General features: G+C 38.7%; 1 protein-coding gene across 3 annotated transcripts in view; it reads right to left on the reverse strand.

Moving 5' to 3' along the window:
• Window positions 1-5,692: 5,692 nt before the first annotated feature.
• Window positions 5,693-15,234, reverse strand: part of THAP12 (THAP domain containing 12) — a 28,094-nt gene continuing 18,552 nt past the window's right edge. Inside the window, exons 3-5 of one of the 3 annotated variants that reach the window (XM_019449872.2) lie at window positions 14,647-14,754; window positions 10,085-10,121; window positions 5,693-8,588 (exon numbers count right to left, since the gene is read on the reverse strand). In XM_019449872.2, coding sequence (XP_019305417.1) covers window positions 6,655-8,588; window positions 10,085-10,121; window positions 14,647-14,754 — 2,079 coding nt within the window. In that variant the 3' untranslated portion in view covers window positions 5,693-6,654. The remainder of the gene's footprint in view (window positions 8,589-10,084; window positions 10,122-14,646; window positions 14,755-15,234) is intronic. The other 2 variants (XM_019449873.2, XM_053900112.1) reach the window with 2 other exon arrangements.

Raw genomic sequence — 15,234 nt, forward strand, 5'->3', positions numbered from 1 at the left:
TACTGTTTACATTAGTAACAGCTTAAAGGGTGGACACTGCTCACCTGCCAAGAAATGATTCTCTCAGGCTCTCCATCTTATGTCTGTGTGGCATGGCAGAACACAACACTGTAGGAACACTTCTGTTCTCCCTTGGCCTCTGCCACCACTGAGGGCATCATCCAGAGCACGATGCCCTGTCCAGTCCTCTGTAAAATGAGAGTTTGTCTATATAGTTTCCCAAACTCCTTCTGGCTCTAAAACTCTACTGCCATGTAGATTTTAACAGCTTAACATGTGTGATACTGGTTTGAGGAAGAAGTACTGTCTTCATCAGATATCTTGAAAGCCTGAAATAGGATACTGAATATCACAATGATTATCTACTGTTTTTTGAGGGGAAATGAAGAACCTAACAGGTGACCTCTGAACAACACAGGTTTGAACACAGGTCCACTTACAAGTAGATTATCTTCAATAAGTATATTGGGAAATTTTTTTGGAGATTTGAGGCAATTTGAAAAAATTCATTGATGAACTGCATAGCCTAGAAATACCAAAAAGATAAGATAAAGTTAGGTATTATTGTAAGAATAAAGTACATAACAACATATAACATACAAAATATGTGTTCATCAACTATGTTATCAGTAAGGCTTCCGGTCGATAGGAGGCTACTGGTTAAGTTTTTGAAGAGCCTAAAGTTATACACAATTTTCAGCTGTGCAGGGGAGCCAGTGCCCCTAATCCCTGAGTTGTTCAAGGGTCAACTGTATATATATATTTCTAATACTAAGATAACAAGTCACATTTTCACTGAGAAGCGAGGGACTAATCTAAAAATATTTAGAGTCATGTAGTCCCATGTACACACAACTTTCAAAGGTGGGTCTACTCTTAACAAATGTCAATTTCTCAGCGGCTCCAAACCTATTCCAACTGGACTTACTGGCAATTGTTGGTGAAGTTGGCTTAGTTTTATATACCATTATCAATCCAAGGAGGCAATATGTGGGAAAACAAACATTGCTGTGTTTATAGGCTGCTGCAAAGGCTGTTCCCTACTGTCTTCTCTTAGCCTCAAACAGGGAGACATGTAGAAACCACACAGGTTCTCACAGGGCTTACATTTAATGGAAGAGCCAGGCAAGCCTGGGAGCACATGTAAGGGTCACTTGACTCAGATTTCAGGGACCAGAAGCCTCCAGAAAAGTGTCATCTAAGCTGAGGTCTGAAGAGCGAACTGCAAGGGTGTGAGGGTGATGACCAGAGACGAGAACAGGTCTCACACCTTGCACTCCAAGTGTACCTGGGGCATCACCTCCTCCAGTCGGCTCCACTCACACCGTGGATTTTCCTCTAGCTAGAGTGACCATAAGTCCTGGTTTGCTCTGGAGAGTCCCGGTTTATCTGGCATAACTATTAAAAGTGCCTCCTTATACTCTCAAAAGTGCTCTGGATGGGATGATCAATTATACCAATACCCTACCTTTAGCCTAGTTCCTGGCAGATCCTGACTTGCAGGTCTGGCTTCCCCAGGTGACTCAGCTGACCGAAGTATGGGATCAAGCTTATTTACCTTTGCATCCAAGGCATGGGCTCCACTTCATTCATCTTTGTATCCATGACACCTAGCCTCATGCCTGGGGCTAAAAAGATTGACCACTACAGGCATTCAAGACAGTATTTGAAAATTAACATGAAAAGCAAACTATAAGAGACAACAAATTAGATTTGTAAATCTTTACATCACGCTGAAATCCTCATTCAAATGTTCACTAGCCACGTAACCTTCTAATCCTTAGGTTTTCACCTGAAAAAAAGGGGGGATCATATTGCCTTTTTCACAGGTTGGGTAAGTTTAAAGTGCTTCAGCACAGCACTGGCAAAGGATGAACAGTTAGCAGCAGCTGCCACAGACAAGGACTACTGATCCTCCTGCGGCCACAACCGTTTTGCCGTAAGAAAATCAGACCAACACCTAATGACCAACCAGTAGGGGCTCAGGAAGTGTGCACTAAATGAATGCTTGGTCTCATGCTAGGTGCTGGCTGCAGACCAGATTCTTGGATTACAAGATGCATTAATCAAAATTACAATTTATAAGTCACAGGATTTGAGTCCCCTCAGTCCAGTTTAAATAACAATTATAAAAAGCCCACCTCGCATCCAGAAGAAAAATAGAACACAGCAGCACTATCTGGCCATACCTTAGATAATAACAGCACTTAAAACCTCATCCTTGGGGCGCCTGGGTGGCGCAGTCGGTTAAGCGTCCGACTTCAGCCAGGTCACGATCTCGCGGTCCGTGAGTTCGAGCCCCGCGTCAGGCTCTGGGCTGATGGCTCGGAGCCTGGAGCCTGTTTCCGATTCTGTGTCTCCCTCTCTCTCTGCCCCTCCCCCGTTCATGCTCTGTCTCTCTCTGTCCCAAAAATAAATAAAAAACGTTGAAAAAAAAAAAAATTTAAAAAAAACCTCATCCTTGTTACAACTGCCCTCTCTTAAAAATTATTCTTCTATAAGCATGCCAACTTAGATATCTGGGTCCATCTCTACCTTTTTGAACTGTCAGCCTCCCAAGTTTTATGTGATTAATGTATATACAGAAAACTAGAAAGGCTTCAAATTGAGTCAATAGTCGTTTTCTTGATCCCCCCACCCCCATTACAATATCCTCTTTGCAATAGATCCTTGTTGAACATTTGGAATGAATTAAGACTTTAAATTTCCAGATGTTTAAACTACTACTGTAAATTCAAACTCATTAAAAAGGGCAGATTTACTACCTCTACTTAGTTTTGAAGTCTGTTGTTCACCCTGTCCAAATAATTTACGAAACCAAATACAGCAGCAGGTAGTGTATTCTATTTATATAGTATTCATGGTGAGAAATAAAGGGCATTTAAAAAAGTCTGGAAACTAACTGCCATTTTAACCAACCTATAGATCACACTTATTGTTGTTTCTAAGCTAGTAATTGTTTCCTGAAACCGATCTAGTAGAGATTTTTATGCTAATCTGTACTAAAAATTACTTTGCTTTTTCTGGCCACAAAAAGCTGGCTACAGAGGAGCATTTGATTACAGCAAGAAGACAGCTGCACCCACTCTTGTGAAATAAATGGACCTGGATCTACAGTCCTTTGTGGTAGTGTCTTGGCAGCCAAACAAAGGTGGCAGCATTTCTACACCCAGTTTGTGAAGTCTCAGAAGTTTCAGGTTTTTTTTTTTTTTTTTTTTTTGCAAAGAACCCATGTTGACTATAATGAGCACATTCTAGAGATGCTGTGCTGAAAGCTGGCAATGGATAAAGCAGGAACATAAAAGAAGCCTATTCCTAAAGCAAATATTTCTTTTATAAACCATAAGAATGAAGTGGCTTTCATAATCAATTTTAAGATTGAAGGACTGAAATATCTGGCTATGGCAACTTATTAGCTATATAATTTGGGGCAATTCATTTACCTCTGTGAGCTTGACTGCTCAACCGAAAAATGGGGATAATAAGTTGCTTTTTTCGGAGAACTTGAATGATATAGTCACAGTGCTCTGTAAGCTCTAAGGTATCATGTAAATATTAATAAACACTGCAAGGACAACTTTCCTGCTTTATGAATCACTCTTTCAATAGCACTTAAAAAGTAGCTGTCCCTAAAATTACACAAAACTAGGTCCAATTAAGTCACTGCAGAGGAACTGGCCTCAAGAAGGGTCTCTTTCAACTCAATTACTATTCACCTCAGGGTTTTTGTTAAGAATTAAATAAAAATGACACAAAATTACTAATAAAGTGTTTGCTCTCATTTTTCAGGTAACACATCCTAGTTAGGCTTCAACTATGTTAACTTTTTTTCTTTCCCAAAAATCTGAGTGGACATGTCAAAAGCAAAAATTCTTCCAGTTAGATTAGCTGAATCTTAAATCTAAATCTATTTTCTGGCATATTTTGCCAACTGTTTAAATACAGCATTTTTTTAAAAACTGCACATGCTTTTATAGATGGCCTGTCTTCTTTACTTTTACTTTTAATAAATTCGATTCACCTAACTCTGTAAAGTGTGTTTATGTATAGTTACAAATAAGTACAACTGTACTTCTGTAACTTGTACTTGCAACTCAAGACTGCAAGCGCCAGTGAGTGAGAAAGCGCAGCCCTTAAGCCTGGCACACAGTCGGCATTCATCTGATATTTGTGGAATATTCATATTAATTCATAAGCAGTCACAACACCCACAACTTTCTATCTAATCTTGCGAAAATGACAATCCCAGTTTTACGTGACCCAATGACTCCATCTATCTTCAAAGACCCAGAGTTTGTAAAAATGCATTTAATAAATTAGGGTTTGGGGGCTTTCACTACAGTCCCACATTAATTTAGAGAATATACAGATTATAAAAACAAATGATGGGCACCTTAGAAGCTTAACCAATGCTTGTTGCATGGCTGTTTTGCATACATGATTACGGCAGACTGCAAACAGGGCTGCGTTTTGCAGCTTGTCTTTTCAGGATGAGGAGCCGATTTCCTCACGCCTTGAATCTGGGCCAGCCTCATGACCTCCTGTGACCAAAAGAATGTGGTGAAAGTGATGTTCTGTGAGTTCTTGAGCTCAGGCTTTGAAGCTCCTGCCTTTGCCTCCTTGGTACTGAGACCACTATGCCCTAAGCCCAAGGTAAAAGACCACATGGAGAGGCCCAGCTGTTCCACCCAGCCCCCAGCCAATCTGCCAGCAGAATGCAGAGTACCCACATGACACCAGCAAAAGAACCACTCAACCAAGCCACAAAACTGAGAAACGAGATGAACTGGTTTTTTTAAGCTGCTAAGTTTTGGGATGTTGCCAAGCAGCCACAGGTAACTGATGATAAATTATCTACCCTTCATGGCATAACTATAAATAAGTGCGGTTTTTATTTTTATTATTTTTTTAAGTTTTTATTTAAGTAAATCTCTATACCCAAAGTGGGGCTTGAACTCACAACCCCAAGATCAAGAGTTGCGTGCTCTTTCGACTGAGCCAGCCAAGCGCCCCACGAATGTGGTTTTTATAGTTGAGGAAACATACCCAGGTTAAAAAATCTACCAAGGTCACACCACTCTGAAATACCCTAAGGACTAGAAGCAGGTATTAGAAGGCCGGCTCTGTTTCCCTCATTGTCATCCTGCCATCATGAAGCTGACCAATTCTTTCTGCCAAAGACAGAGGCACCTCTTAGAGCTCTGACTATAAGATAAACTCTGTTATCTTTTTTATAACCTGCATGAGTAATGTGTCCTGCTCTGACACATCCACCAGCCTTGTCCACGACAGGCAAATGCACTTCCAGCTATCATTAAGACCTGCACTCTGCAAACGCACCCCGTTCCGTTTTCTGAAACTCAGATATAACACTAAGGTATCCCAACATAATCCAATGACATCTCTGCAATTATATTCACGTGTTTACATTTTAGCCATCAACAATTACACAAACCCTGAAAATTTGTAACAGGGTCATATAGCATATAATATTAAAAAACATCAGTTAGATGAACCTTATTATTTAGTTATTAAAGAACCTTTTATATACCAAGTAGTAAGCCATATACCACCCCCCCCCAAAAAAAACAAACCAAAAACCTACATTCTTCAATTGTGAAGGAGATAGTTTTGAAAAAACAATTTACCACAAGAATCTGTTTTGTCCCCACCAAAAATAATGTGCCCGAACTTTAAACAAAATTCACATTTTATTTAGGTTGAAATAAACTATACAAAATTGATTTTCTTCACCAAAAATAACAGTAATATTTTCTGTATTATTCCTAGGTAAACCACAAAACACTTATTTTTGTAGGTTTTCCAGGTTTTGTTTAGAAATCAAGACGAGGCAGTAGATACAGTCATGGAAAAAGACAGAGGAAAACAGACAAATCAGTTGTCAGTATCCATGGCCTCTGATCCTGTCTTGACCATGAAACAGAGGTGTTCAACAAATACCTGCTAAAAAGCTTATGAAGATGTAGGCTCAACAAAGGAATGTAAACAGCAACAACCCAATGTGGACCGACAATGGCAGGCTAGCCCATTCAAACTCTAACTGTAACTTGTTCCTTTAAGTTCGTTTGATAAAGACAAAATCTACACTGAAATCCTTGCAAGCTCACATGTTTTCCATTCTCTCTCTCTCTCTAGCTGTCTGATAACTCCCTTAAATCTCCATTACAGATTTTTAACATACTTAACACTCCAGGTCACTCATGAGCTTCATTGTAACATTTTATGAAATATATTCCTTTCTCCCACACCTCTTCCAAATCTATTTCTTCTAAGAACTGATAACTCAATACCCGACAACTGGATCCAGTGATAATAAATGTTATGTCTAAAATGACTTAACTAAAACAATTCCAAAGTGCCATTAGCAGAGATCCCACAGAAATGTAATGTGGCACTTTCAACGCTATCTTCTGGAAGAACAGTTATGTCTCCAAAGCATAAGAGTTCAAACGGGGGCCATTTAAATAGGCAGATTATCAATGGCTAATGTACTCAATGAGAGGTCGACAGGTCAAGATATTCAGTGATTAAGTGGCCTACGTATACCTGACAGCTTTTCCGTAAGATGTTTTCAAATTTCTTACAGATTTTTCCAAATATCAAACATAAGAGAAAGCCTACTTTAAAAGTCTCCTAGGTATTTTCAATGGTTTCTGAGTTATCTGTAGGAAGCTCTGACTTAGTTGTATAGAGTTTGATATAGGTGTCCACCATTAAATCCAGATCATGTTTTATATCAAAATTTATGTTAAGCAAAGCCAAGTTACTTGACCTTTGGTCTGTCAAAGTGTTCCTCAGGTATGCTTTGAGACGCTTTCGCCCATTTTCATAGCGTTCATTCTCAACCTTCATCACAGGAAGAATGCATAGGACTTTCAGCAATGCGTAAACATTAGGAAAAAACTTGATGTCTGGCAGATGCAGGGCTTCATAAATGGTGGATGGAAGCTCTATATCTTTCCCTCTGTGTTTCCACTTGATTCTCCAACAATGCAGCTCAGCTGAGAGTGTGTCCGGGTTGGGTAAGTCACTCCTGTACATGTCAGCATGGTGCTCCTCCGATGTATTAAATTTGAGCTGTCCCATGACAGAGGGCACCAGAGACAAGCATTTAAGAGCTTTGAGGTGCTGTTCTGAGAATATATCTTTCAGTTCCTGAATAATGTGTTCCACTGTTGGGACACTTAGAGTTTCTTTATAGTAACTCTCGGAGGTTAGCTGAGATTCCAGGTTACCTTGCTGGGCTCTGCGGAACTTCCCAGGGAGCTTCATCTGAATATCAAGTTTAGTAGCCAAATTTGTGGCTTCTTCAAACCAAAATTCATGATAAACTTCGATATTTTCCATCACTTCATTCAGTGAATGCAGTACTGCAGTCAAGCTACTGGCTGCAAAGAAGACATCGGAGGTTTGCCCCTGGAGATTTTTCCCAAAGGCTCTTGTAAAAGATAGAACATTTTTAAGAACGACAATGGTAACGACGAAATCAAAATCTGTTACCGCACTACAGAGTACAAACGCTCGGCCAGCTATATAGTTATTCCATCTAATGTTTGTGTCACTATTTATACCATCTAAACATAAAACAAGTGCTTGTAGGAGGTCCACTAAAATTTCGAAAGCATCGTGCCTACCTGTCCACTGAGAATGGCAAATTTCCTTGAGTTCTTTACCCTTTTCCTCATTGTTCTGAAAGAGGACAGAAATGACATTGTCAAGCTCTAAAAGCAGTTGCGGAGATCGATGGAAGAAAGAACAGACTTCCTCAATGGTTCCTAATGCAACAGACACTCCCACAACAGGCACGGATTTTGCCAACCACATATTTAAGGCACAGGAAGAGCAAAGTGTGTAGACAGCTTGGGGATATTTCTCTAAAAGCCTAGAAGCAACAACTTTCATTTTGGAAGAAAATCCACTGGACACAATGTAAGCCTGGCCACGACAATACTCCATGTTCAATCCCCACTTCTCAGTTATCGTGGTGTGAAATTTCACAGCCAAAATTTCTGCATCAGCTTCATAAGGCAAGAAGCCCACAAATTCCTCTCTCAGGTTATGAGACTCATCGACAAACCTCACCAGCACAGGCAAGTGCTCTTCTCCTGCTATGTCCACTACGTCGTCAGTGATGATGGAAAAGAAGTGGGAGTCTCTCACTTCCCTGAGGGTTTCCTCCCGAATGCAGCTCTCACAGATCTCTAGCATCTGCTTCTGCTGTGTTTTCGAGCAGAACAATGTGTTAACTGCTGTTGTCTCAAAGCGCTTTCTCAGAACCTCTTCACCAGAATTTATCCGGCACTCCAGGAGTGCTTGAAAGTTATCCGGGGTAAAGAGACCCTCTGGGAGTCCATCAGTTTCATGCCCATCCAGAGGGATGTTTTGTTTTCCCATTAGAATTAAAATTTCAAATAAAGATTTTAAGTATTCTTTGTTTTCTTTCTCTTCAAGGGTTAGAGGTAAAATGTCTTCATCCTGTTCTTCACCCCCTTCTTCTGCACTGGGGTTCTGAGCATTGCTGTTGTTTATTTCTTTATGTTTTTGTTCCTGTTCAGAAGTTTCATCAACTGGAAAACAAAGAATCAATTTTATAAACAGGCTCATGAGGAATGATACAAACAAAAAAAATCATGTTTTTGATTGGTTAAATATTTAAATTCAGGAGCTCATCCATTCAACATTCACAACGTACCTATTGGACCACAGACTAGGATACAGAGGTTAAAATAAGACACACTCTAGTGGAGACAAAAACTGTACACAGAGATTTTAATCCTACATGTAAATGTTATATATAAGAGAGGAACGATTTCTTACAAACTTAACAAGGCACGTCACATAAAACACGTCCAGACCAGTAACGGTCCGTGCCCTCAGGAAAAAGAGGAAGAGAACTAATATTTATTGAAGCACTGTGTTGGCATTTTATATGTATCACATTACTCCCTCTATAGGCAGGTGCTATCAATCCCGCTTGACAAATGAGGAAAGTAAATAATTGCCCAAGGTCACAGATGTAGTTAAAAGGATGAAGGTGAAATTCAAATCCAAACGTGTCTGGTTCCAAGGTCCATGCTAATGCAATTTCTATGAAATCATTAAGCTACACTTTAATATGGGAGATGAGAATTATATAAGCCAACATAACATAAGGTATATTGACGCAATTTTTAGGGCAAATAATAGACTACTAGAAGTATTAGCCAAATCTCTTTGTACGTGGATTGAAAAACTGAGCCTCTGAGGTTAGTGTCCTGCCCATAGTCATATACACAACCTTGCAAGTCCTAGACCCTGTGGTCCCCTCTAGGTTCATTTTCTAATCATCATAGGATATTAGAAGCTCTAACAACAAAATGAGTATAATTCTCCAAATCAGGCACCCTGTTTCAAGCTACTCTACTTCTGCGCAGAATACATCTCCCTCCTTTGCCTGACTCCCTCAGGACTACTGTCAGAATTAAATGAACTAAGTAAAGCACCTAAAGACTTAACATAAACAGTTATGTTAATAAAAATAATATTAATAATAGCACAGTAGGAGGAGGAGACCGAGAAGGAGGAATAATAGTAATAATAGACAAAAACAAAAACAACGACTAGTCCTCATCCTTTGGTGACACAGGTCAGGCATCAGCACCTGCAGAAAGGCTACTGTGACTCCTACTCTCTATTAGGCTAAGTGTCCTCAAAGCACTTTTCCTTAAACATTTATCAAGAACTTATGATGCACCACACATCGGGTGGACAAAGATTCTGCTCTTGTCCTTTACTGCTGCCTTTCCTTCCCTCCATGGGGACACTGTGTGCCTGCCACCCCACCACACACCAAGAGCACAGCTAGTAGGGAAGCGGCCAAGTACGTGGCACAGTAGCACTCAATCAAGAAACTAAACTAAGACTTCTGTCTCACAGACAATTCCAGACCACAGGAAAATGCCTACCACACTCTTACATCACTCTCACGGTAGGTTTTGGACATACAACATATTTATTTGTCCTTACCAGGTCAAGGCCTTTTTAAAAGGCATTCAGAAGTTCAGTCATTAACACTATCACTTACTTTTTTTCTGTTTCAGTGTCCTGATTTCATCTTCACTCTAAGTGACAAGAAAAAAGAAGAAAAAAAAAAAAAAACACCTTTAAGAAAACTGAACTCTAGCACATCACTGTAGACTCATAAGTAAAAAGCATACTGTGACTCAAATTTAATTCCTTCGAAAGCATAAATTCCTTACAATGAATACATTCTTCAAACATAGAAATGACAGAAAAACCAGAAAAATAATTTACTAATGATTCCAAGCTCATAATAAAATACTAGAGGAGACAGGGTGCCTGGGTGCTTCACTCCGTTAAGCATCCTACTCTTGATTTTGGCTCAAGTCATGCTCTCCGGGTTCGTGAGCCAGCTCCATGCTGAGAGCACGGATTCTCTCTCTCTCTGCCCTCCCCGCTTTCTCACCTTCTCAAAATAAATAAATAAACTTTATTTATTTAAGTTTTTTTAAAAACACTGAGGAGAAAGAATACATCGCTTAACTTACTTTATACTTAAATCAACTTAACTTTGGGTCACAAGTGTTTGAAAGCTAATAAAAGGCATGAAAGTACAGGATGGTGCTTGGCGTCAAATCCAAGGGGTCACAAATCATGTCCCCTCCAATTTGTTCCTGGGGGATGCCACGTAAGAGAGAGTTGCTGGATCCCAGAACCTAACACAAAAGCTGTGAGAATTCCCTGGGAAGCAGAAAGTAACATAGTACCAGTATGGAAGAGAAATGGATGCATACAGCATAGAGGGCCAAGTACATACAGGATTAAACCGAGGAAGAACTTTCCAGTTATGTCCTTTCTCTTCCTCTAACCCACTGCAATGCTTAAACCACAAACCACCCCATTACTATTCAGGAGCAGGCAAGGAGCACTACCAGTGACAGCTTGAGTTAGAAGGGTACCTGCTAGGCAGCATAGGAACATGATACTGATAACAAGAAACATCAGCAGGCTAGCCAATCTAGAACATTCCCTCCTTATCCCATGAGCTACAGTTACAAGGATGGCAAACCTATAAGAGTATGTCTGCATTAAGGTATTTGAGGTTCCCAAGGGGCAGAATATAGGGAAATGGTAGCTGGAGGATGGGAAGTGGCTGAGCTCCTCACTCCTGGTACGTAGGGCTAAGAAGAGAGCTGATGTGGAAAACTACAGTGGTGTGTCACCATTCATCTAGGAGACATCCCAGAAAAATAAATAAATAGAGGGAAAGAAATGTATGAAGAAATAAAAACTGAGGATTTCTCAGAACTTAAAGGTGTCAGTCTGGATAACTAAAAAACCATCTAGACACAGGTTAGCAAAATTAAAAATGTCAAATATAAAGAAAAAATACTAAAGACTTTGAGGGAGAAAAGCAAATCATCTAAAAAGTAACAAGAATTAGGCTAGCATCACACTTCAATAGAAATAACAAATGCAAAAACTAGAAAGAATCAATATCACACAGACTACATATATACTCCATGAATTATTAATAACTTAATATTACAAAATAAAAGCTACAAAATGGTTTTAAAAAATAAACCCATGCCTGGAAACTAAAAACAAAAATAACCCTATGTTAAAGGAACAGGGGAATTTACAAAACACTCCTGACTAATCAACAAAAGCACTACATGTCTATAATTATGGGATACAGCTAAAACACACTTAGACATGTACAACTGTGAATACATACAAATATGAGCTAAACATTCAAGAAGTCAGAAAAAGAGCCAAAAAATAAATCTCTCAAATCAAGATGAAACCAAATAAATCACAATGCAACAATCATTGATAATACTAACTGATTTCCTTGCAAACAATATTAAAATCATTTTAGGATCAGGGATGCCTGGGTGGTTCAGTCAGTTAGGCGTCCGACTTTGATTCAGGTCATGATCTTACAGTTCATGGGTTCGAGCCCGTGTCTGGCTCTGTGCTGACAGTTCAGAACCTGGAGCCTGCTTCGGATTCCGTGTCTCCCCCTGCCCCTCCCCTGCTAGTTCTCTCTCCCTCCCTCCGTCATTCTTGCTCTAAAAAACAAACATTAAAAAAATTTTTTTTAAATAATCTTAGGGTCAGAAAAACACAAGCGCTCCAAAATCCTATATGCAGTTCTTAAAAACAAATGAAATACAAGAGAAAACCAATAAATGAATCAAAATTGCAAACAAAATATTCCCTCACCCACCCCAAGCACTCTGATGGTTTTATGGTTTAACTTTCATGAGCAGAGAGTATATACCTTATACAAGTTTTTCCAGAAAATCTGAGAGAAAAGGAAAACTATCCAACTAATTTTATAAGGCTAATAGAACCCTGACATCATTAACTGGATAAGAGGAGTACAACGAAAGAAAATTACAGGACAACACTTATAAATGCAAAATCCTAAATAAAATATCAACCAACTAAATCAAACAAATGAAGAGAGATAATGCAATCAGTTAGGGTTCATCACAGGAATGCAAAGATGGTTCAACACCAGAAATCCATCAGCTATTCACTACATTAAAAAAAACTGAATTTTTCTACTCAATAGATGCAGTTAAAGCTTTTGGTAAGTTCAACAAGTTATGATAAAAATTCGGAATATGAGGACTAAAAGGGAATGAAAGGAATTTCCTTAACTTGATAAAAACAGTATCAGGGGCACCTGGGTGGCTCAGTCAGTTGAGTGTCAGACTCTTGATTTTGGCTGAGGTCATTATCCCAGTGTCATGGGATTGAGCCCTGTATTGGGTTCCATGTTGAGCAAAGAGACTGCTTAAGACTCTGCCCTTCTCCTCACTAACACACACTGTCTCAAATAAAAGAAACCCAAAAAACCCTCTTTAACAGTATCAGCAACAAACATCACACTTAATGCAACAAGGCAAGCATATCATCTGTGACATTACTGGGACTGTTCAACACAGCACTTCTCAGGATCCTGACTAAACAGTAACACAAGCAACAGAAAAAATTAAAATTATGAGGATTAGAGGAGGCAAATTTGTCCTTATTTGGAGATGATAAAATCAACTTCATAGAAAACTCCAAAGACTAGTAGGAATTAACCAAAATTAGTTCTTCAAAATTGCTGGAAACAATCTCAACCAGAATACATAACCTATACCAACAAAAACCATAATGTATTTAGGAAGTAATTTAAGGAATGTACACATTGTTCTCTTTTAAAAAACTGCAGCAAAAACCCTAAAGTTTTTTCAAATTTTTGACTTTCTGCACTCCTTAAAGTATGTTAATAGTGTATTCAAAGAACTAGTATTTAGTCTGGTCAATGGCTGCTGTTACCTGAAAGCTATTTTTTTCTGTTTATGGGTGGGACCAATTAATATTTTAAGATGTTAATCCAAAGCATTTGTGTTGAAAATCCCAATGCAATTTCTAGAAGAACTGGACGAAAGAATTCTCAAATTCATATGGCGGAATAAAGGTCCACAAGTAGCTAAGACAATTTTGAAAAAGAAGAGTTAAGAAACCACTGTATTTGCAAGTAAGATAAATTATAAAGCCATGGTAATAAAAGCAGTACATATGTGGTACTGTTGTGAACAGTGGTACATATGTGAACAAACACATTTTCCAATAAACAGAACAGAGCTCCCAGAAACACTGTGCATATATGGAAACTTGGTATATGACAGGGGTGGCACCTTAAAACCAGTGAAGGAAAGGACAGATTAACAAACCATATTGAGAAAACTGATTCTCTATAAGGAGAAAAATAAAATTAGATCTCTACTGAACACCATACATACAAAGCCCAAATGGATCAAAGATCTAAATATGAAAGGTAAACAAAGAAAAAATGAGGAAAATGAGATAAATGTTGTCTTAAAAAAGCACACAGTAGGTAGACTAAAATGACAAATATTAAATACATTAACATGAATACCAAAAAGAGGGGGAGAAAACGGGAATGGTAATAGTGGAAGGAAGAGAAAAAATAATAAACAAAATAAGGGTCTTGCTGGTGGCAATGATGGCAGAAAGTCATGGACTGAAGAGCCTTGATTAATTTAATTTTGTTCACCTAATATTAACAACAAGTGGTAGGTTTCAATTATTAGAACTAAAGGGTATCAAAGGAACATGAAAACATGCATAAATGATGCCATAAACAGAGATTTAAAAGCTTTTTCTAACCCTGTCAGTACTTAATAGTGACGGAACCATTATCTCTAGGTAAAAGTATCCATGTCTTAACTTTCATACTTTCCCTTTCTTTATCCCTTTGTCCTGAATTCTGGAAATATCCCTCAGTTCCACTTTCCTCACTACAAAAGAAAAGGTAGTGTTTTGTTTTGTTCCCAGGAAGGGAATGTGCTAGTGGCCTATAATTAACAGCACACTTTGGCCCAAGTCAATGAGTATCAACTGGCTAAATTTGAGAACAATTTTCCAATTTAAACACTAATCATCTTACATCCATCCTTCTTCAATAATAACCACAGCATTTATTTCCCATGTTACCTTCGGAAATAGTAACTTGGGTTCAATTTTAAGATGAATGCATCTATATTTGATTTCACAGTATTATGGGGGGGGGTGGGAAAGCCAAAAGCACGTTTGACATACCAATTCTTTTATTCGTTTTCTGTGTCTACTATGTGGATTGTTCAAATGACTGGTAAGATCAAATATTGTTGGTATTGCATTATCTCGAAGAACTGTCCTATAAGGACTCTGAAAAAGAAAAATGTGTTAATTCAGAGACAGTCCTTAAGAATGTATTACACATAAAGAAAATGCTATGTTAATGACTTCCCCAGTACTCCTTCACCTCCAGCTCTAAAGTGTAGAGACTTGCAGAATGATGATGTCCGTCCAGATCAGGTATTATTTCTAACTCTTTTTGTTTTTGCCCTTCTGGCAATCTTACTATTTTAAATTAAGGAACGAAGTTCATGGTAAGCATAAAAAATAAAATATATTTGCATTTTGCATATATATTTCTAATTCATCCTCCCAGCTACTTCACTGTTTAGCTCTTCCATGAGCCCACCAAATCTACAGCAGGCACAAGAGTTTCTCAATCTATCCCTTTCTATGTTCTTAATTCTTCCCTACTTTCCCCGTGGTTCTATCCACTTTTCACTACTATTACTGAGAAGTATCAAGGTACGATGGACTGGTGGGACCCAGGAGACCTAGGAACTAGTCCAA

Source organism: Panthera pardus, unplaced genomic scaffold (genome assembly GCF_024362965.1).
Source record: "Panthera pardus isolate Hobbes unplaced genomic scaffold, ASM2436296v1 HiC_scaffold_12, whole genome shotgun sequence".
Lineage (NCBI taxonomy): Eukaryota > Metazoa > Chordata > Mammalia > Carnivora > Felidae > Panthera > Panthera pardus.